This window comes from Fringilla coelebs (assembly GCF_963513975.1).
Source record: "Fringilla coelebs genome assembly, chromosome: 6".
NCBI classification, from domain to species: Eukaryota; Metazoa; Chordata; class Aves; order Passeriformes; family Fringillidae; genus Fringilla; species Fringilla coelebs.
Genome location: NC_140034.1, coordinates 1,990,660 through 2,012,614, shown reverse-complemented (window position 1 = coordinate 2,012,614; position 21,955 = coordinate 1,990,660). Strand labels below are relative to the sequence as shown.

The following is a 21,955-nucleotide window of genomic DNA, read 5'->3' as shown; positions in this document are numbered from 1 at the left end:
AAAGGGAATGGGAAGGGAAATGAAAAAGAAAAGGAGGAAGAGAAAGGGAGAAGGGGGGGAAAAGAAGGAGGAATGGGAAGGGGAAAAGAAAAGGGCAAAGGGGAAAGGAGGAGAAGGGGGAAAAGGATAAAGGAAAGGAAGGGGAAGAAGGAGGAGGAAGAAGAGAAGGAGGAGAAGGAAATGGAGAAGGGAAATAAGAAGGAGAAAGAGGAGGACGAGAAGGCGAAGAAGGTGGAAGAGGAGGAGAAGGAGGAGGAGCAGGACAAACAGGAGGGAGGAGCGAGGGCAGCAGGAGGAGGAGGATCAGGAGGGTCGGGGCGGGGCAGCAGCAGCAGGAGCAGGAGGAGGAGCGGGAGGCGGGTCAGGGGCGGGTCGGGGGCGGCTCCGCACAAACCGTACCGCTGTCGGAGCGGGCAGCAGGAGCAGAAGGAGGAGCAGGAGGCGGGTCGGGGGCGGCTCCGCACAAACCGTACCGCTGTCGGAGCGGGCAGCAGGAGCAGAAGGAGGAACAGGAGGCGGGTCGGGGGCGGCTCCGCACAAACCGTACCGCTGTCGGAGCGGGCTGCGAGCGCCGGGCGCGGTGGCGCGTGCCTGTAATCCCAGCTGCCGGGGAGGCTGAGCCCGACGGATCGCTTGAGCCCAGGAGTTCTGGGCTGCCGTGCGCTGTGCCGAGCGGGCGTCCAAGCTAAGGCCGCCATCAATATGGTGACCCGCGGGGAGCTGCGGGACACCAGGTTGACTAAGGAGGGGTGAACCGGCCCAGGTCGGAGACGGAGCAGGTCAAAGCTCCCGTGGCGGTCAGTAGCGGGATCGCGCCTGTGAATAGCCACGCCAGCGTAGCCTGGGCAATACAGAGACACGCGGGCTCCCCTTTTGCCCCACAGGACCACCAACACACCCCAAAACCCCCCGAAAAGCCCTTTTTGCCCCAAAACACACACTCGCAAACACCGCCTCCTACTGGACAACACACCGCAGCAACCCCGCGCCGCTCAACTACGCTCAACTACACGATTCACAGCTCCAAGTAAATTTTGAAGCCAAATCCGCCCTGAAATCAGAAATGTGGACAAACACTCGTGAAAGCTGTCCCGCGGATCCCTTTGCTGCCCGACACGGACGCCCGAGGGCTCCTTTGCCCTGCTCAGCACAGAGAGACGCGGGGCCCTTTCCTGCCCCCCTCACCCCGCATCCCTTTGCCGCACACGGGACCCTCTCGCGCCCCTTTCTGTCCCCCTTTCGCCGCCCTCCCCCAGGGCCCCTTGCTCACACACGGACCCTTTTTTGTCACTCCCGGAGTCTTTTTTGTCATTGCCGGACCCTTCTCTGTCACTCCCGGACCCTTTTCGGTCACCGCCGGGCCCCGCTCGCCGCCCGCCCCCTCAGCGCCCCCTCGCTCACAGCGCCTCCTGCTGGCCGCGCGCGGCACCGCCCCCGCTTGGTTCGGCGGATGCGCGGCCGCGGAGCGCCGGGGATTGGCGCCGGGCGCGACCCGTAGCGGCCGTGGGCGCAGGCGCGGTGCGGCCGCGGAGCGCCCGGAGCCGTGAGGGGCCGGGAGTCGTGAGGGGTGGGAGCCGGGATTACGGAGGGGCCGCGGGCCGGGATCCTCGTGGGTCTCGGCGGGCGGCGCCGGCGCCATGAAGTCCCGCTTCAGCACCGTCGACATCCGCGCGGTGCTCGCCGAGCTGCGGCAGAGGTACCGGCACTCCCCGCCCGTGAGGCTCCGGGGAGCGGGGCCCGGTCCGGTGGGACCTGGTCCTGCCCCGGGTCCGGGTCCCGGTCCTGGTCCTGGCCCTGGCCATGGTTCTGGTTTTGGTTCTGTCCCCTCTCCTCCCTCTGGCCCTGGTCCTGGTCCTGGTCCCGGCCCGGCGTCCCCGCCCCGCCGGAGTCTCGGGGCTGTGGGGGCTCTGCTGCTCCATGGTGTCCCGCTGTCACAGCTCTGCCCCTCAGCACTGCCCTGCCCGGGCTCTGCAGAACCCCCTCAGTCCCGCTGCCATCCCCTTCCACCCCTGCCATGGGCAGGCTGCTCCAAGCCCTGGGCCAACCTGGCCTTGGGCACTGCCAGGGATCCAGGGGCAGCCACAGCTGCTCTGGCAATTCCAGCCCAGCCAGGAATTCCTTCCCAATGTCCCATCTAACCCAGATGAAGCCATTCCATGGCTCCTGTTCCTCTGTCCTTGTCCCCAGTCCCTCTCCAGCTCTCCTGGAGCCCCTTCAGGCCCTGCCAGGGGCTCTGAGCTATGCCTGGAGCTTTCTCCTCTCCAGGTGAGCAGCCCCAGTTTCCCAGCTGGAAAACTCCTCACGTCCCTGTGGAGCTCTGACACATTTCTGGTGTCCAGCCCCACTCTGAAGGGAGTGACTGACACCCCAAAACCAGTTCAGTGCCCATACTGGGATTACTGGTGCCCTGTGCTGGCCAGGAGCTCCAGTATCACCAGTTCATTTTACATCCCTGCCACAAAGAGGAGCACGGGCAGGAACTGGCAGCTTTCTCCATTTTCTTCATTCATATAAATTTCTTCATCTAATTTTCCCCCTTTCTTAATTGCTGTGTCTTAAGAGCAGTTTCTCCATCTCTCCATGGTTGTTGCTTCCAGTTCATTCCATTAATCTTCCTTTGCTGCCCTTTTGGTTCCTCCTTGGTAATTTATCCTAACGTAGTAATTTATCATAACTCGGTAATTTATCATAACTTGCCCTTCTCTGTACTTTAATTGCCACTGGGATTTTTCCCTTGTGTTTTGGATTCTCCAAAGCATTCCTTGTTTTCCTTTTGGCAGCTTGTTGGGAATGAGAGTGAACAATGTTTATGATGTGGATAACAAGACCTATCTCATTCGCCTGCAAAAGTAAGAGCTTTAAGTATCTGTACTTACAAATTCTTTAGAAATGCTGTGTGAAAACCAGATTTTTTAAATTGTCTGCAGTAATTCCTGACTTGTTTCCAGTGAAATTCTGCTGTTTTTTTGGTAAAATGCAGTAATTTTTACCCAAAAAAGATCTTAGGAAATGGGAAACGCTGCAGAAAACCCTGTGCAGATGGGTGGGTGCTGGGGTGGCTGCTCCTGTGCCAGGTGGGATCCCAGAATGTCCTCATTTGGAGGGGATGCTGGGGATTTTGGGGTGCAGGTGGGGATTTTGGGGTGCAGCTGCTCTGTTCTGCCCCCAGGCCGGAGTGCAAGGCCACGCTGCTGCTGGAGTCGGGGATCCGCATCCACCTGACGGAGTTTGAGTGGCCAAAGAACATGATGCCATCCAGCTTTGCCATGAAGGTGAGCTCTGCAGGGCCTGTGCTTTAGAAAGTGTCTGCCCATCAGGAAGGAGTGGTTACCTTCTGTCCTTGGAGGCAGGAAAATAGGGAAGGGGTATCCCAGTGAATCCTGGTCCTGCAGGGGGCTGAGGACAAGGGAAGAGCAAACGTGGGCTTGGGGTCACTGATGTTGTCTGAAAGAGCAATATTTAAAATGATAAAAACTTTTTATAAACTTTATTTGTAGTTTTTTTATAAACTTTACTTATAAATTCCTTCTGGAATGTTGCTCCAGTAAAATCCTTGTTGTTCCAGTTGGATTGTGTGAATTTTTGGTTGCTGGATGCAGCATGCTGTGCTCCAGAGTCCTCTGTTCAGTCTGCTGAGCTCTGGGGCTTCAGGCCTTGCTCCAGGCTCTTAGGCTGGGCTCCTGCAGGTGGATCCATGGGTAGATCCATGGGGATGCAGCCTGGGATGACTCCCATGGATCTGTTTAACCTCTGGGTGCAGCCAGAAGTGACTCAGCAGAGATCCTCCAGGGTGGCTCTCCACAGCAGAGATGGATGCAGGGTTAATCCCAATTCTCTTTACAAATCAACTCTTAGAATTTGAAGCAGCTGCTTCCTTGAGCTAAACAAACAACATGAAAAAAAATGTCTTAATATTAACAATTGGGCTCAATTATATTTATAATAATAAAAATGAAGGTGTTACTTTGGTGAGCACCAGCATTTTTACTCTTGTGATATTTGAGTTATATGGGAGGTGGTTGGTGCCACAGGAGGGCTCTCTAGCCAAGCCATTCCCAAGTGTTTTCAGATGTTTCCCAGACATTTTTCCCACCCCTCTGATGCCTGGAGAGGCTGCTTAGAACAGAGGCCAGACAGAGTTCAAGGATGAAGGTGGGTGTTTATTGAAAGGCCTTCAAAGGGCACTCCCTGGGCATGCAGGAGTCTTGCAGAGGCCACATCCAGGTGGGACAACAATCAGGAGTTTTTCAGACAGGTGAAAGTTTGGGCCATTTGCATAACAGAGGTTAATTGTCCAATTAGAACTTCAGGGAATGAAGTCACTTACTCCAAGTTTTTCCCCTGTCCTGGTTTAGGGCCAGGAGAGGGAGAGAACCTCTGAAGGGGTTTCTCTAGAAAGCAGATTCAGTTGGCTCCTCCCCCAGCTCGCTCAGGAAAAATACTTCCTTGGAGAAAAGTGGAAAAACTGTTTATTTCTCAGGCAAAGCATTCACCAGCACAAAACCCAAAAAAATGAACAATATTAAACAACAAAATAATTCACTGATTATTATGATTCATTCACTGTTGGTTACATTTTTTGGACCCTGAGCCAGTGAGGCATCCTTAAATTTCCGGCCTAGAGAGGAATTATTTTATCTGCATAAAACAGGAGGGAACAGCAGCTGAGCTTTAGAGTTACCCCCTGAGGCTGCCCTGATTTGAAAAACGTAACAGCTCCGACCTGGGGCCTCCCCTGCAGTGCCGGAAGCATCTGAGGACGCGGCGCCTGGTGAGCGTGCGGCAGCTGGGCGTGGACCGCATCGTGGACCTGCAGTTCGGCAGCGAGCAGGCCGCCTACCACCTGATCCTGGAGCTCTATGACAGGGTGAGCCTGCCTGCTCTCGGGGCTCTCGGGGCTCACACTGTCTCTTTTCCCTGCCCAGAGACCAAAGGAGGAGTCAGGTTTATTTGCTATTGTTTATAACATTCTTTCCCTGGCCTGCTGAGGTCCGTTCGGCAGGTCAGTGGCACACTGACCGCTCTCAGGGCGGTGTTCTCTTTTTATACTAAAAACTACTAAAATCTACTACTTTTTATACTAAAACTACTACTTTTTATACTAAAAACTACATGTACTTTATTTACAATAATTTCCCAATACCTATCACCTACGTTAGGCAGTCTGTCTCTACCCTGAACCAATCCAAAAGTGCCACCATCACCCAGAAGATGGAGGCTAGGAAGAAGGAGAAAGAAGGACAAGGCATGCCCAAATTCCTCCATCTTGGGACCCCGAGCCTCCATTCTAAAAACCCCAAAATTCTACTTTTCACCCTGTGACAAACTTAACTATCATTCTACTTAAACTTTTGTGGCTTGTAAATCCTCATATAAGGCTGGTAATTTTTCCCATGGGTCACAATCAACGGCACAGGTATCTTGGGCCCTGTGCCAAGGTCTCTGAACCCCCTGGCAGGGTCTGGAGTCCTCCAGGGCAGCCGGAGGAATTTCCCAGGTTCTGACAGGCTGCCAGTGTCCCCCGGGGCAGGGACACGGCGCTGGCCTGGCTCAGGCTCCCTGTGCTCGCAGGGCAACATCGTCCTCACCGACCACGAGTACCTGATCCTCAACATCCTGAGGTTCCGCACCGACGGCGCCGACGACGTCCGGTTCGCCGTGAGGGAGCGCTACCCGGTGGAGAGCGCCAAAGCTGCCGTGCCCCTGCCCACCTTGGACAGGTAACCTCAATTCCAGAGCTCATATTTGGTGCCAGTGCCAAAGCTGCCGTGCCCCTGCCCACCTTGGCCAGGTAATTCTAATTTCACAACTCATAAATGATGTATTTATTGTGGCCAGTGCCAAAGCTGCTGTGCCCCTGCCCACCTTGGCCAGGTAATTCTAATTTCACAACTCATCAATGATGTATTCATTGTGGCCAGTGCCAAAGCTGCTGTGTCCCTGCCCACCTTGGCCAGGTAATTCTAATTTCTGTTGGAATCTGAATGCAGGGAACTCTCAGAACTTTGGGCCTGTAAAAACCAAAGCTTAGAATTAAACCCAGGATTTGATCTGAGACCCTGGAAAAGGCTCCCAAACTGGGGTGTTATAAGTGAGAATGTGGATTTGTAGTCTAAAGAGAGACACATTAAGAAGAAAGTTTAGAGTTTAAGATACAGAAGTTCCAGAGGCAAACAAGGAATTTAGAAGGCAGCACTGTGGGTTTGTGTGTCATAACATCATAGGCTAAGAAAGCTCACACTGTAGCATGGGTCCATAAGATGAAATATTTAAGGATTAAAAACATGAATATCCTTGTTGGCAGTGTTTTATTGGCCAATAAATCCTTAGAAGGGGTCTTGGGACCTTCTGAACCATGCAGTGAAGGTGTGAGCCCAACTCTCCCTTCCTGTTTACATAGAAGATAAGAAAATAAACATTATCTAAAAAACTCAGAGGTCCCATCTCTAACTCATTGAAAACTCCTTCAGAAATCATCATGAATTTCAGAGCTCATAAATGGTGTATTTACTGGGACAAACCCAAATTTTTCAGAGCTGTGAAAATCTTTGGGTAGTTTATTCCAGGCCATTTTTAGTTTCATTTTTTAAGGCTGGAAACATTTTGTAGCTTCTAAACAATGCAATGTTGTTTTAAAACACATTATTCTTTGGAATTGCGACTTTTTATTTTCTCCTTCCTGCAGGTTAACTGAAATCATATCAAATGCACCCAAAGGGGAGCAGCTGAAGAGGGTTCTCAACCCACTCCTTCGTAAGTGATTGGCCTTTGTCAGGAGATGGAATGAGGTCACTCAGTGTGTGCTCTGTCATGCTGGAAAATTGGAATAACTGCCTTGGTTTGGAAAGCCAGGAGTCTGCTAAGGAAGGCAGGAGCCTCCTCTGAAATGGAGAATGTAAACCCACCCACCCCCCCAGTTGTTATAAATTTTAAATTTAGTGGCTCTCAGGCAAAAAATATGGGAGCAGGAATAACAGTTCTTTATTAGGGAAGAAAATAAAAGGATAAAATAAACAATGCAGCAAACCAAACCAACAGTGCCAGAGCCAGAGCACAGCCTGACACCCTGTGGGTCAGGGTGCTGCAGCAGGGCCATTGGAATTGTGGCTCAGCCCTCCTGCAGGGCCAGGGGTGGTTCTGCTGGAGCAGGGATCCTGGAGAAGGGGGCAGAATCCTCTGGAGATCCAGGGGCAGAGGCAGCTGCTGCTCCTCTGGGAATGCAGTGGAGAAGCCGTGCTGGTGTTCCAGAATCTCCAGATTCTATCCGGGTAGGAATGCTTGGCTCCTCCCTCTGGGCTCACATCTCCCATGGGATGCTGCAGCTCTTATCAGCCATGCAGGGACATTCCATGGCCTCTTATCAGCAGGTGTCTGCCCAAGGGAGGAGTGGGTGTGGAAGAGATAAGGAAAAACTGCCCAATGGACAGAAGACAACTGCCATACAGATGGCAAATGGAATACATCTTGCCTGGCAATCTGGGACAATAACTTATCACAGAACCCCAGCGTGGTTTGATTGGGGTTTGGAACCTTAAATCTCATCTCATTCCACCCCCTGCCTTGGGCAGGGACACCTTCCACCCCCCCAGGCTGCCTTGGGAACAGGGATTTAGTGATTCTGAGGCACCTGCCCGTGGTGCAGCAGTGATGAGCCCTGGCAGCGGCTCTGCTGGAGCTCTGCCTTGGGACATTTTGCACCATCCTGGTACCAGACAGGAGCTGTAAGTGTAAAGTCAAGTTTTCCTGAGCACAGAACCAAATTTGTCTTGTTTGAGGTCATCAGAACAAAATTGGTTTTCCTCCTGACCTGCCAATGCTGCTCAAGCAGAGAATTTCCTGAGCAGCTCAAATCACACCTGAGCGTGACTTTCCCATCTCTTGATTCTCTTTTTCACCACCCTTTTCTCTCTCTTTCTCTACCCTGCTCTCTTAAATAATTGCATAATAATGATGATGATGATGATGATGATGATGATGATGTATAATTGCTAATTGCTGTCCCCCACTGATCCCAGCTGTGCTGTATCCATGCTGGAATTTGGTGTTTCTTTTCCTGTCATGTAGGAAACCTTGGCCTCACGTGGTGTTGCTGATCCAGTTACCAGGCACAGCTGCTCCTCTCTAAAATCCCCAGCATTTTCCTCTTTGTGGCAATTTTGGCTGTTTCTCACTCCCTCCTCCTTACCCACCCATCCCTCCTTCCCCTTCCCTGATTTTTGGCTCTTCTCACTCTTCTCACATTGTTATGTCCAGTTTTGTTGTGGTTTTCTTTAATGCAAATTGTGAATATTTTCTACAGATGATCCTTCATTATTTCTTTTTTTTTTTTGAACAGCTTATGGGGCCACTCTCATTGAGCACTGCCTTATAGAAGCTGGATTTTCTGGAGCTGTCAAAATAGATCAACATCTGGAAAAAAAAGGTGTAATATTTTAAAGGCTGGGCCACAAACATGGGGATTTTTATGTCTCTGTAGTGTTTTTTTCCCAAAGAGATGAGTGAACCTGTGGTTCTGACCATGTAGTTTTATTTTTTAATGTTTTAGCTTGGGGACCATCCTTGTTTGCATTAAAACTCTTGATTTGTGCATAAATTGGAGAGAAAATGTCAGATTGTTCCTGTAGTCTAAAAAATTTTATACTGACACCACCTCACCATAAGGTGAGTTCTGGTTGTTTGACAAGAAGAATTAACATCCAAGTCTTTATTTGTAGCAAACATTGGGGATTTGGTAAAACAGCAGTTTTACATTTATTGGGAAATTAAAGATTTGGGTAGAAAATCAAAAAATATTTTCTTGCAGTCTTATTTTCCTTGTGTGTTTTATATTTGCCATAAATCCAGAGGATTTTTTCCTTCCTACTGCATTATGGTGCAGTCAAAAAATAACTTCTCACAGCTTCTGGTTTATGCTTTACCTCTGCAGCTTTAATTTCATAAAATGTTGGTATTTGTGGGGTCTTTTTTTCCTCCTGAAACTTGAATAATTATGTGCTAAAAGCATCTAAATAAATTTTTATATGAAAAATTTCCCAGTTGTAAACTTAAAGTCCTGTTGAAAATGAGCAGTAATTACAGGGATGAAATATTTCTGCTGTTTTCTCTTCAGAAAACCTTGAAAAGGTTCTTTCAGCTCTAGAGAAAGCAGAAGAATACATGGCCCTCACTGACAACTTCAGTGGAAAGGTGGGTCTGGGGTGAGTTATCAGTGGTTTGGAATTGCAGAGTTAAACTGGCAAGCAGGAATTGCTCAGGAATTCCCAATTCCTGCTGTTCCCAGCTCTGGGTTTTATTCCTGGGTGTCAGGTGCTGATGTGGAATACAAGTTCTTTCCATGGGCTGGGCAGCAATTAAATAATGCACAGGCAAGATGTGTGAATCCTGGGAGATTTGCACTTGGGTTTTAGTGGGTTCTGTAATAAATCCTGCACAGAAACTCTGCATTTATGGGATGGTCCTGAGGGCTGGAAGAAGTTCACTTCTTTTTCCAGAAGAAATTGGAGTCAAGATAAGGCAGTGGGTCAGGCACAAGGTTCCCTGCTGGAATTATTTATTGATACTTAAACTTTTCCACAGACAAATGATATTTTTGTTTTCTTTCAGGGTTATGTTATCCAGAAAAGGGAGAAAAAGCCCAGCCTGGAACCAGATAAACCAGCAGAAGATATCTACACGTAAATATTTGAAGTATTTCTTCCCTTTCTTTCTACTAGTCTGCATAACAGAAATTAGTTTTCAGGTGATAATATCAAATGTGTGTTTTACAGATATGAGGAATTTCATCCTTTCTTGTTTTCTCAACATTCAAAATGTCCCTACTTGGAATTTGACTCATTCAATAAGGTACAGTGCTTTTGCTGATGCTGTACTTAAGTGCTTGAATTGACTGCTGCTAAAAAGAGTAATTAATTAAAACATAGTGCAGGGGTTGTTAATGAAAGCAGAGACCTTGGAAGGGATGATTCATTTTATGGATGAGTGTTTGATGAGAAAAAGCCACCCCCAGCAGGGCCTTTGGGCTGCAGCTGGGCAGTGCTGGCTCCTGAGCTCAGATCCTGCAGTGAGGGAGGTGGAAGCTTCAGTCAGAGAATCCCAAATGTTTTATTCCGGAGAGCTGGAATCTGAGTTGTCTCTGGAGTTAACAGTTGTGGCAGACATCACATTTACACTTCTCCTGTTCCTGCTCTGAAAGCCTCAGCCTCTTATTTGGTGTTTCCTCGGGCATTGTCCTTTCTGCTCCTCAGCTCATTAACATCTGGAGTCACTAATTGCTTCTTGTTCTTGACCTCGATCTCCAGAATTCCCACTCCATGCTCCTGCCCTGCTTCCTGCCTCAATTTCTGTCATCTCCTTCAGTGATCACAGAACCCCAGAATGGTTTGGGCTGGAAGGGACTCAGAACCCACCCAGTGTCCCCCCTGCCATGGCAGGGACACCTCCCACTGTCCCAGGGTGTCCCAGTGTCCATGGCAGGGACACCTCCCACTGTCCCAGGGTGTCCCAGTGTCCAGCCTGGCCTTGGGCACTGCCAGGGATCCAGGGGCAGCCACAGCTGCTCTGGCAATCCCAGCCCAGCCAGGAATTCCCAGTTCCCAATCCCCCATCCATCCCTGCCCTCTGGCACTGGCAGCCATTCCCTGGCTCCTGTCCCTCCATCCCTTGTCCCCAGTCCCTCTGATGATCTAAACAGCCCCAAACCTTCCTCACCCTGTGCTCTAAGCACAGCTGGAGCACCAGGAGCAGTTCTCAGGCACTCTGGCTCTTTGTGCTTGTTTACCTGACCGGTGGAGCAGCAGGGATTCAGGGCAGACAGGTCTGGCTTTGCAGCCATTTCATCTGAACCAAAGCAGCTTTTCCATCCTTTCTTAGCAAAGAAGGTGAGCCATTGCTTGGCCACTGTTTTCCTTCTGTGTTTGCAGTGAGACTCAGCCCTGAGTGTCCTGCTGGACTCATCCCATGGGAAGGGAAATGGGGAAGGCTCCTGGAGGTTGTCTCAGCCTCTGGCACATCTTTTAGTGCTTTGCAGCCCCTTCTCTGCAGGGCCCCTCCTGTGCCTGCCCTGAGTCAGGCCAGCCTGGGGATTCTCCAGCCTGACTCTCTCCTGCAGGCAACAGATGAGTTCTACTCCAAGCTGGAGGGGCAGAAGATTGACCTGAAGGCCTTGCAGCAGGTGAGTCCTGATCCAGGCCTGGGCAGCTGGGATGGCTCCCACATCTCCTGAGGCTTCTCTTGCTTCTTGCAGTGATTACCTGATGCCATTTGGTAGTGGCATCAGGTAATCACTGCAAGATTATATATAAATATATTTTAATATAAAAAATTCTTCTTTTTTTCCATTTTGTATTTAAAAGGAAAAACAAGCATTGAAGAAACTTGAAAATGTCCGTAGGGACCATGAGCACAGACTGGAAGCTCTCCAGCAGGCTCAGGTAAGACAGATTTTGGGTTTCAATTAAAAACATGCATAATCACAGCAGCAGGGGATGGTTTGGTTGGGAGGGAACTTCAATCCCACCCAGCTCTAGGGGCAGGGACACCTCCCACCGTCCCAGGGAGCTCCAGCCTGGCCTGGGACACCCCCAGGGGTTGGCAGCACTGCAGTTGGATCTTCTCCCGTGCCACCACTTCCATCCATCCTTGCATTTCTTCACCACTGCTTCCCTTTTGCTGACACCCCCTGCTGAGCACGTGTTTGGCTGCAGTGCTCCAAGCTGCTCCTTTCCCTAAGGAAGCTGATAAGCTGAAGGGGGAGCTGATTGAGATGAACCTGGAGGTGGTGGACAGGGCCATCCAGGTGGTGCGCAGCGCCCTGGCCAACCAGATCGACTGGACCGAGATCGGCGCCATCGTCAAGGAGGCCCAGGCCCAGGGGGACCCCGTGGCCACGGCAATCAAGGAGTTAAAGCTGCAGACAAACCACATCACCATGCTGCTGAGGTGAGTGCACTGCAGCAGGAGCTCAGAGATGTAAAAATACCCCAAAATGGCTTTTCTGTACCCAGAATTTGTGGTCTAAAAGCTGGGATGTGGCAAAGTTAATCCGTGAATTTTTGGTTACCTCGCTTTCAGAGGTGGCAGTTCATAGAATAAACTTGTTTTTAGTCAGTTCCTTGGATTAGAAAAATTGGGCTCTTTATCTTCTGCTTTTGTTTTCTTTTTCCCCCCAAATTTGGCTGACTCCAGAACAAAAAAGGGCTGGCACACGAAGCTTCCTGTGTCTGCACAGCAGGAAGGGTTTGGAGGCTCCTTGGGCTATTTCTAAACTTCTGAGAGAATTAAATTAAGAGCACATTGCATCAAGGATTAAAAATTAACCAGTTCTCTTATATTAATCCTGTGATCTCATGTGTTTTTAGGAACCCCTATGTGTTATCTGAAGAGGAGGAGGAAGAGGATGATGCTGAAGTAGAGAAGGAAGAAACAGAGGAACCAAAGGGAAAAAAGAAAAAGAATAAAACCAAACAGTTGAAGAAACCTCAGAAAAACAAACCCTTATTGATTGATGTTGATCTCAATTTGTCTGCCTATGCCAATGCCAAAAAGTAAGATTTTTCAGTAAATATTTAGTGTGTTTTTGTAGGATCAATTTTTCTGGGTGTGCAGGAGGAAGGATTTTGGGATGTCTTGTTAAAAATAAGAGTTAAAAATTGAAATAGCAGCTTATCCTGAGCTCTGGGATGGGAATTCCCTGGTGCAGAGCAGCTGCTCTGTGGCTCACACTGATTTTCCAGTCTTGCCCATGGAACAAAAGGCAGAGGCCTGGGAGGAGTGGGGTGAGTTTGAAGGAGTGGATCTGCTGGGATTTCAGGACACACACTTGTGTTTCACAGGTACTATGATCACAAACGACACGCAGCCAAGAAAACTCAGAAGACAGTGGAAGCTGCAGAAAAGGTATTTTTTTCCCTTGGATTTTAGAAGATATTTAAAAGGAGAATCCCTCCCATTCCTCAGTGGGAAATCCTCACCTGTTCTGAGCAGCCCTAACAAAACATGGAAGGGAAAAACAATCACCCAGAGTTGTTTTATTCCTGCCATTTGGAGCTCATGGAGGAGTGCAGATCCCTGATGGATCCTCCTTTTCCACCAGTAGCATTGGGAATACTCAGAGCAGGTGGAGGCACTGACAGACCAGGGCTTAGAGTGGAAAATCAGTGGAAATCCTTCCAGTCCAAGAGCTGATCATGTCAGGGAGCAGCTCTCCAGGGTGGAGTTTTGAGAGCAGGGCTGGGTGGAGCCTGCACTGTGATCAAGTCCAGAGCCATTTCCTCCCAACTGTCCCAGTGTTCAGTGAGGAATTCTGAGATTCCTGCTGGATGGTGACAGTGCTTTCTGTCCAAACAGGCTTTTAAATCAGCTGAGAAGAAGACAAAGCAAACCCTGAGGGAAGTTCAGACTGTCACCACCATCCAGAAGGCCAGAAAGGTCTATTGGCAAGTACAGCTCCATCATCCTTCTCCCGTGTCCTGTGTCAGGATGGATCTTCCCTGGCTTAGGGGTGGAGCTCTTTGGGATTTCTGAGCACTGCACTTTGCATGGGGTCTCCTTAAAGAGTCACAGGATCCCTGAATGGGTCCCAGGGACAGCAGCCCAGAGCAGCTGTGGCTGCCACCTCCTTGGAAGTGTCCAAGGCCAGGCTGGATGGGGCTTGGAGCACCCTGGGACAGTGGAAGGTGTGGTCCAGGGGGACGGGATCATCTTTAATGTCCCTTCCAACCCAAACCATTCTGAGCTTCTGTGCTTTAAAAAGCAGCAAACAAACGAAACAAAACCTCAAAGCCTTTAATTATTAAAATAAAAGTAGACAGGAGAACTGTGCTTCTTGTTCCATCTCCAAATCTCCCTGCCAGTGATGCTGTAGTTGTCCCATGCCTTGTTTTTATGTCCCAGGACTGTGGATGGAAATAAAAATATTTTCAGTCTCATAAATTGTAGGCGCTGAGATGGATATTTTGAGTTTGGTATCAAAAACCACCTGTGCAATGTCCTGTTAGTTCCAGGTGTTACTCACACTGGGTTTGCTGGAATTTGGCAGGTTTGAGAAGTTCCTGTGGTTCATCAGCTCTGAGAATTACCTGGTGATTGCTGGCAGGGATCAGCAGCAGAACGAGCTGATCGTGAAGCGCTACCTCAAAGCAGGTGAGCCCATGGAGGCCATGTGGGGGCTTCTTCCTCTTTCCCTCTTCTGTGAGTGTCCAGGAGTGACAGGGGAAGGTCCCTCTGCTTTGTCCTTGAGCTTGGATCAAAGGGAATTTTGGTGGTGGGAGTTCCTCCGGTCCCACGGGGCGAGAGCAGCTTGGATGGGCTCCCCTCAGGAGCAGAGGAGCTGATTCTCCCTGGGACAAGGATGGGCTAAAAGGTTTCTGTGTCCCCACCCTGCCCCTTGCAGCCAGACCAGGCATTTCCATCTAACATTAGAGATTCCCTGGCTCCAGGGATGTGTGGATCTGAGGGAAGTCTCCTGTTTCCCAGGGGACATCTACGTGCACGCGGATCTGCACGGAGCCACCAGCTGCGTCATCAAGAACCCCTCAGGTACCTGTGGAACCCTGGGGACAGGAGCTGGCAGTGCCTTCCCTTGGGATGGCAATCAGGCCTTGCTGGGAGGCTCCCAGGCTGGCTGAGGGCAGGATCTGATGGCTCCTGGGTGTTCCAGGTGAGCCCATCCCGCCGCGGACGCTGACGGAGGCGGGGACCATGGCCCTGTGCTACAGCGCAGCCTGGGACGCGCGCGTGGTCACCAGCGCCTGGTGGGTGTCCCACAGCCAGGTGAGCACAGAGCCTGCAGCTCCCCAGGGGCTGGGATGGGACCCCAGGCAGCAGCCCATGGGTGTGGGTCAGACTTCTGTGTGAGGGTGGGGAGATCACACCAAAGGTGTGGTGGTTTTGTTGATACCTCAGGTTTAGCTTTTCTATTTTCACATTCTGTGCTGCTTTAGTGTGTGGGTCTGGGCTCCATGTCAGGGGATGGAGAGCTCTGTGCACAGAGCAGGGAGACAAAACAATTCCTGCTCCAGCTGGGCACCAAGGACAAATGAGCCAAATCTCAGGCCAGGAGCACAAACCCCGTGGGCTGGAGAGAGAAAAACAAGCAGGGTGGGACTGCAGGGGCTAAAGCTGGGATGGGACAATGAACTGCAAGGTGCAAATGGAGCAGAGCTGATCCCAGGGAGAGACCCCGTGCCCGGCCGGGCATTTTGGGGCCATTTTGGTTCATCTTGGGTGCAGCCCTGGCTGGGCTCTGGTGCTGCCCCAGGTGGGTCCATGGAGGATCCTTTGGATAAATCCCTGCTTTATTCTGTGACTCCACCCAGCCTCTGCTCCAGGGCAGCCTGCACAAGGCAGCATTATTCCCTGAATGCTCCTGAGTAGATCCTGGGTTTATTTCCTGAGTTACTCATCCAGGACTCCAGAACTCAGTACTGGTAGGGTGTGATTGGATTGAAATATCCCTTAGGAAAATTCCCTGCTAAGGAGAGGAAGAGCCCCTTGGATATGGGGCCCTGCAGAGCTGTTCCAGGAGTTCAGCTCCTGTTGAGCCAGTGTTTCTCTTGGTGCTGTTGCCACCTGATGCTGGCCTTCTGTCACAGAGATTTTTTACAGTTTCCTGTGGTTTTCTTGTAGGTTTCTAAAACTGCCCCCACAGGAGAATATCTCACTACTGGCAGCTTCATGATCCGAGGTGAGGCACAAGGGAGCGGTGGGAGTGGGATGTTTTCCCAAAGGTGCTGGGCTGTCCTGCAGTGGCAGCAGATCCCACTCTTCTCCCAGAAATCTGTTGGGAATGGCTTAGTCTGAGTCTCAGGCAGCTGCAGCAGTAGTTTGAGCTGAGCCCTGGGCAGAAGTTCATTAACTCAGCTGCTTTTGAGCTCTCCTGTTCTCATCCCAGAGATAAAAAAGCCCCAGTGTAATTTTTTGGTAGCCTAAAGCCTCTAATAAAAATGAATTTTGGAAGTACATCCTGCAGCATGGCTGCTAAACCTCCTCATGAGACTCTCCCTTTGTTTTTCAGGGAAAAAGAATTTCCTTCCACCTTCCTATCTGATGATGGGCTTCAGCTTCTTGTTTAAGGTACAGCTTTTCCCATGCAGCTCCTGCTGGCTTTTGTAATTTGCTTTGAGCTGCAGGAGGTTTATTTTATGCATCTTGCTTATCAGTGTATTCCCAATTACTTCTTTTCCCACTGGGAAAAATCCCATAAAGAGCTTCTTGCTGATAATGACTCTGCTTTCATTTCCATCTCAGCCCAGTGTGCTCTGTCTGCATTCCAGACAGACTCTGGACCTTCCTGCCTCTGCCAGGGCTGCTCTCCCAGCTCTGTTTGGAGTCTGAACATTTCTGTGTGTCACCCTGATTCGTGGGGTTGGCACACTCGGGTCTGGTTTCATTCTCCTGCCTTTTGATGGCAGGAAGTGTTAAAAAGGGAAGAAGAAGCTGAGTGAGGTGTGGTGTGAGCATTGCCAGGCCTGACCCAGAGGCTCCTCGTTTCCAGGTGGATGAGAGCTGTGTCTGGAGGCACCGGGAGGAGAGGAAGGTCAAGGTCCAGGATGAGGAGCTGGACACGGTTTCCAGCAGTGCCAGTGAGCTGGTGGCTGAGGACGTGGAGCTTTTAGGTACAGGGGGACACTGGGTCCTGTGGGGGCTGCTGGGGGATCCCTCAGGCTCTGGGGGATCCCAGTTTGGATCACTGACAGGACACAGGGAATGGTCTCACACTGACACAGGGCAGGGATGGTTGGGACATTGGGGTGGAGTTCCTGGCTGGCAGGGTGGGCAGGCCCTGGCACAGGGTGCCCAGAACAGCTGGGGCTGCCCCTGGATCCCTGGCAGTGTCCAAGGCCAGGTTGGATGGGACTTGGAGCAGCCTGGGACAGTGGAAGGTGTGGGTGGCACTGGATGGGCTTTAATGTCCCTTCCAACCCAAACCATCCTGGGATGATGGATCAGTTTGGTGTTCCTGTGTTTTCCTGCCCTGGGTGCCCCAGATGGAGGAGACAGCAGCAGTGAGGAGGAGAAAGCCGAGGCTGAGGCTGCTCCAGAGGAGGTGGAAGCTCCAGAGGAGGTGGAAGCTCCAGAGGCTGAGGAAGCTCCAGAGGCTGAGGAAGCTCCAGAGGAGGTGGAAGGCACAGCTGAGAGCAGCCGAGAGGAGGCCAGTGCTGAGCAGGGAGGAGGGAACACTCCTGCTCCAGAGGCTGACTCCGAGGAGGACGATGGAGACTCTGAGGAGGAACATCCAGAGCCCAAGAGCGAAGTGCAGGAGGAAGAGGTGAATTATCCAGACACCACAATCGACCTGTCACACCTTCAGCCCCAGAGGTGAGAGAAGCAGCAGCTGGGGCACCTGAGGGTCTCCTGAAGCACTGCCAGCACAAGGCTGGGATGTGCTGCCTTCCCTTCCTTCCATGCTCAGCATTAGGAATGCTGAGAAACTGAGCCCTGAGCTGCCTCTGCTCTGCTGAGGCTGTGGGATGAGCTCAGCTCCCCATTGTCCCTGGGACTCCTGAGGGTGCCAGGAGCAGGGATTGGGTGGAGCTCATGGGGAGCTGCACACTGCATCTCCCTTGGTGCCCAGGCTGTGTTTGTTGCTTGTGTGTGCATGAGAGGAGCTGGCAGAGGGCTAAGACTGTTTTCTAAAGTGAATCCCAGTGTTCCTGCCTTTTCCAGTCAGCAAAGCTGCCATTGCCAAGCTCTGGAAAGCTGAAAGTTAGAACCAGGCTGCTCAAGTCTGGGCTGTGGTTGGTGTGTCCATGGTGAGCTGCCCTACATCTGCTGATGAGCTCCTTTTCCATCTCTCCACAGATCCCTGCAGAAAATCATCCCCAAAGAGGAGGAGCCCAGCTTGGTAAGGTCCCAGCTCCCCTGGGTGTCCCAGAGCAGCAGGAGCTGCTGGGCAGGATCTGCCCTAAACTGCCTTTCCCTCCTCAGGGTGACAGCAGGGCCCAGGGCCGGAGGCATCTCTCTGCCAAGGAGAGGAGGTGAGAGCCAGTGGGTGTTCCAGGGAATCCCAGGATGGTTTGGGTTGGAAAGGACCTTAAATCCCATCCAATTCCACCCCTGCCATGGCAGGGACACCTCCCACTGCCCCAGGCTGGCCTTGGGCACTGCCAGGGATCCAGGGGCAGCCACAGCTGCTCTGGGGAAATGCCTCTTCCCCATTCCCTCCCCATGTCCTGGGCACATCTCTACCCACTCCAGTCCATGCCTGTTGCCCATCCTGCATTTCCAGGGGGAGGTGCTGCTCCTGGCCTTTGGCAATGCTGGCTGGGAACAGTTTTACTGAGGGGCTGGAGAGGTTTTTCTGAGGAGGGGCTGTTTCCAGTGTTCCTCTGGGTCCCTGTGGCAGGGAAGCAGGGTCAGGAGAGCAGCAGCTTCTCTCATCACAACAAATGAGGGTGTTGTGATTGTTCTCCTTAGAGAAATGAAGAAAAAGAAGCAGCAGAACAACTCTGAGAACTCGGATCTGTCTGAAGAGAAGCAGAAGGAGACAGAGACAGAGACCCAACCTGTGGCTGCTCCCAACTGCCCCAAGGCAGCTCCAGCTCCTCAGACCATCAAGAGGGGCCAGAAGGTGGGCAGGGACCAGGGAACCCTGGGCTGAGCTGTTGGCATGGAACCTGGGACAGCAATCCCAGATGTCCCAGACGCCCATGGCTGCCTTGGTGGTGCTTTGAGGGGTCTCAGGTGATGGTGCTGGGGGTTAGCACAGAGCTCACTGGAACCAGTGCCTTGCTTACTGGTGACCTGCTCTGAAAGTTTGGGATCCTGGGAAGGAAAGAGCATCTGTGATTGCAATCCTCTGCTAAAAGTTGTCATTTCTGAAGCTGTTGGTGTTTCCTCCTGCAGAGTAAAATGAAGAAGATGAAGGAGAAGTACAGGGACCAGGACGAGGAGGACAGGGAGCTCATCATGAAGCTGCTGGGGGTGAGGGGGGAAGCTGTGCCTTCCCCGGGGTGTGGTGGCTCTGGTCACCAGCCCTGACCACCTGTGTCACCACAGTCTGCAGGCTCCAACAGGGAGGACAAAGGGAAAAAAGGGAAGAAGGGGAAGACAAAAGAAGAGGCAGCAAAGAAGCAACAGCAGAAACCCAAACCCCAGCGTCGTGCAGCAGGAGGTGGCAAGGAGACCCTCCCAGCAGGAACTGTGCTGCATGAGGCACAGGAGCCAGCCCTGGATGAGCTGCAGGAGGACAAGGTGAGGAGTGGGAGGGGAAGGTGAGGACCAGGGTGAGAAGGTGAGCAGCAGGAGGGGAAGGTGAGCAGCTCTCTCCTCTCCTCACCTGCCCATGTGTGTGACCTTGCTCTGTGTAGCTCTCCCACCCAGGAGGCTGAGCAGCTCCCCTTGGATTTTGGGCACTGTGGAGAGCTCTGTGTCTGCTGCCAGGGCTCAGGGAGCCCACTGGATTCCCAGAGCAGCCCAAAGCCCTGCAGCAATCCCTGTGCTCATCCTGTTCCCAGCACAGCCAGAACTGGGGCTCAGAGCAGTCCCCAGGCTCCCGTTCCCGCAGCACCTCCCCCTCAGCCGGGTGTGCCCCACCTCCCGGCCCTGCTGTTGGGATTTGCTATCTCTGAGCCCCATCTCCTCCTCCCAGCTCGGCGTGTGCCAGGCAAATGAGAGGTTGGAAGAAACACTCCACCCTCCCACCCACAGCAAAGTGCTGCTCTCACCTTGGTTGTGAAACGAGCTCAGTTCTCTTTGCAGGGACAATGGGGCTTTCTGGGGCTGCTGATTAAAGAATTTCTTGGGGACAGGGGAGGCAGGAGCAGCTCTGTGGTTTCTGCAGGTCTGATGTGTCCTCTGTTTGTGTGTGCAGGAGGAGCAGGACCAGGAGCAGCCAGGACTGGAGGTAAATGCTCAGTTCTGTAAGGGCCGAGGTGGGGCTGTGCTCCTCTGGGGACATGGGGAGCCCTCTGGGACTGTTTGAACCCACCTTAATTGTATTTCAAAATTTAACCTTAAAATTAACCTCCATGCGTCCCTGCTCATCTCCACACCCTCCATAAACCCAGAGCTGGCTCCATGGATGTTTGTCCTTGGTTTTTGCCTTGGTGGCTCTGGGCTGGAGGATGACACAGTGAGCAGTGCAGGTTCTTTAGTTTGAAGTTTATTTATCAAATTGCTTCACACTTTTCTGTAATTACTTCTGTGCAATTACAGGCTGTGGGTGTTGCCCAGGGCTGGGAATAAGTGAATTCCTTTAAATTCCTTAATGGAGCAGGATAAGGATGTCTGCTGGGGGAATCTTTGGGTGACCCTTGGCCCAAAACCAAGGATGTGATTGTAGTGATGAAACAGGATCAGTCACAAACCTGGCTTGGGAATTCCATGCCAGTTCATGCTCATGGAACCACGGAATGGTTTGGCTGGGAAGGGCCCTCTAAGGCTGCCTGTTCCCACCTCCTGCCCCGTGACTCCAAGGAGGGCTGAGCAAGGTCCCAGTGCAGCTCTTTGTGTCCCAGGAGAGCGAGGCCCTGCTGGACTCCCTGACAGGGCAGCCCCACCCCGAGGACATCCTGCTCTTCGCTGTCCCCATCTGTGCTCCCTACACAGCCATGACCAACTACAAGTGAGTGGCAGCACCTTCCTGGGAGGGCACGTGCTGAGTTTGTTTTACTGACAGAACCCTTTCCTTTGGGCAGGTATAAAGTCAAGCTCACTCCGGGCACCCAGAAGAAGGGCAAAGGTATGGAGTGAGAGCCTGAGTCCCTTCCTGTGCTCTGCCTGCTGAAGGCAGCGTGGTTTTCAGGCTGTTTCACTCTTCCCTGGGTTTTGCAGCTGCCAAGATTGCCTTGCACAATTTCATGCAGTCCAAAGAAGCCAGTGCCCGAGAGAAGGATCTGTTCCGCAGCGTGAAGGTGAGGCTGGCTCTGCAGAGCAGCAGCAGAGTGTCCACAAGTGCCATTCTGGGAGGAAATGCTGCCCAAGTGAGGGGGCTGCTGGGTTTTTTTAGCAGTGGAGTTTGTACTCCAGGGGAAGGTCAGAGTCTCCTGCAATGGTTTGGGGTGGAAAGGATCTTAAAAATCCATGGGCAGGGACACTTCCCACTATCCCAGGCTGCTCCAAGCCCCATCCAGCCTGGCCTTGGACACTCCCCAGCTCCTCTGGGAAAGCTCTGCTGCCCAGGCTGGGAAGGACCGTGAGGAACTGAGCCTCAGTGGGAGCACTGGGCCTTCTGTTTCTGCATTGTGTCACTGTCTGACAAAAGCAGCATCTCCCAAGAAAGCCTTTGGGTGTGGGAGTGGGAATTCCTGGAGCAGGGGCAGGAGCTTGCACTGGGAGTTGAGGTTGGAGGGGTCCTGGTGCTCACCAGGGCCAAGGAAAGGATCATCCCAGTGCTCCAGCAAGGCTTTCCTGCTGTGGTCACCTTCTCCTCTCCCGTGTTCCCTAGGACACAGATCTGTCAAGAAATATTCCTGGGAAAGTGAAAGTGTCTGCACCTCACCTCCAGAACATGAAGAGGAAGTGACTCCATGCTGGGGGCTCTGGCCCCACACCGGACCTGGGGCTGGGACAGATGGACACAGACCCACCACCAGGACTGAATCCCTGCACCCAGGGCCTGCATTCCTGGTGGTTTAGCTGGACTCTGATACAAATTGCAGACAAATGTGGAATTAAATTGCTGGCATTTGGTAAGGAATGTCCTCCCCTGCTGCTGCTTCTCTGTTCAAGCGCTCGTTCCCCACTGCTGGGCAAAGGCTCTGGAGTTTGGGACAGGAAAACTCCAGGGTGTTCAATTCCAGAGCCTCCAGGAGGGCAGTGCCAGTGGAGAAAGCTTCCTTGGGGAAGGTGGAATCCTGTTTCTCCCCAAACATTCCCTGGCTGTGGAAAGAGGAAGGTGCAGGCCCAGTTTCCCCCAGCCCAGCTGTGCCAGAACCCCATGGCGAGGAGGAAGAGCAGGGCTGGGAGTCAGGAAAAAACCCCGGGATCTCTCAGGAATTACAGCACAGGAATTGTT

The 21,955-nt window shown here is 51.9% G+C and overlaps 1 protein-coding gene across 2 annotated transcripts; it reads left to right on the top strand.

The window, feature by feature from the left end:
- Positions 1 to 1,533: 1,533 nt before the first annotated feature.
- Positions 1,534 to 21,622, top strand: NEMF (nuclear export mediator factor). Of its 2 annotated transcripts, none has more exons than XM_084207047.1 (33): positions 1,534 to 1,696; positions 2,781 to 2,849; positions 3,170 to 3,272; positions 4,742 to 4,867; positions 5,572 to 5,720; positions 6,686 to 6,753; positions 8,336 to 8,422; positions 9,110 to 9,186; positions 9,604 to 9,674; positions 9,768 to 9,843; positions 11,108 to 11,170; positions 11,352 to 11,429; positions 11,774 to 11,937; positions 12,357 to 12,542; positions 12,831 to 12,894; positions 13,345 to 13,433; positions 14,036 to 14,139; positions 14,473 to 14,535; positions 14,657 to 14,769; positions 15,625 to 15,682; positions 16,013 to 16,071; positions 16,493 to 16,613; positions 16,986 to 17,316; positions 17,800 to 17,842; positions 17,926 to 17,975; positions 18,415 to 18,568; positions 18,844 to 18,921; positions 18,997 to 19,191; positions 19,811 to 19,843; positions 20,457 to 20,563; positions 20,637 to 20,680; positions 20,773 to 20,852; positions 21,386 to 21,622. In XM_084207047.1, the coding sequence occupies exons 1-33, from the start codon at positions 1,638 to 1,640 to the stop codon at positions 21,461 to 21,463; spliced, it is 3,240 nt and encodes a 1,079-aa protein (XP_084063173.1). In that variant the 5' UTR covers positions 1,534 to 1,637; the 3' UTR covers positions 21,464 to 21,622. The 2 variants fall into 2 exon arrangements, with proteins under 2 accessions (XP_084063173.1, XP_084063172.1); XM_084207046.1 differs by having other exon boundaries at positions 11,729 to 11,937.
- The last annotated feature ends 333 nt before the right edge of the window (positions 21,623 to 21,955 follow it).

Bases quoted from the DNA above. Each gene is read 5' to 3' on its own strand.
- NEMF (XM_084207046.1), top strand. From the start codon at position 1,638: ATGAAGTCCCGCTTCAGCACCGTCGACATCCGCGCGGTGCTCGCCGAG. The intron at 5,721-6,685 runs GTAACCTCAATT...TCCTTCCTGCAG, and splicing joins CCCCTGCCCACCTTGGACAG to GTTAACTGAAATCATATCAA. The intron at 20,853-21,385 runs GTGAGGCTGGCT...CGTGTTCCCTAG, and splicing joins ATCTGTTCCGCAGCGTGAAG to GACACAGATCTGTCAAGAAA.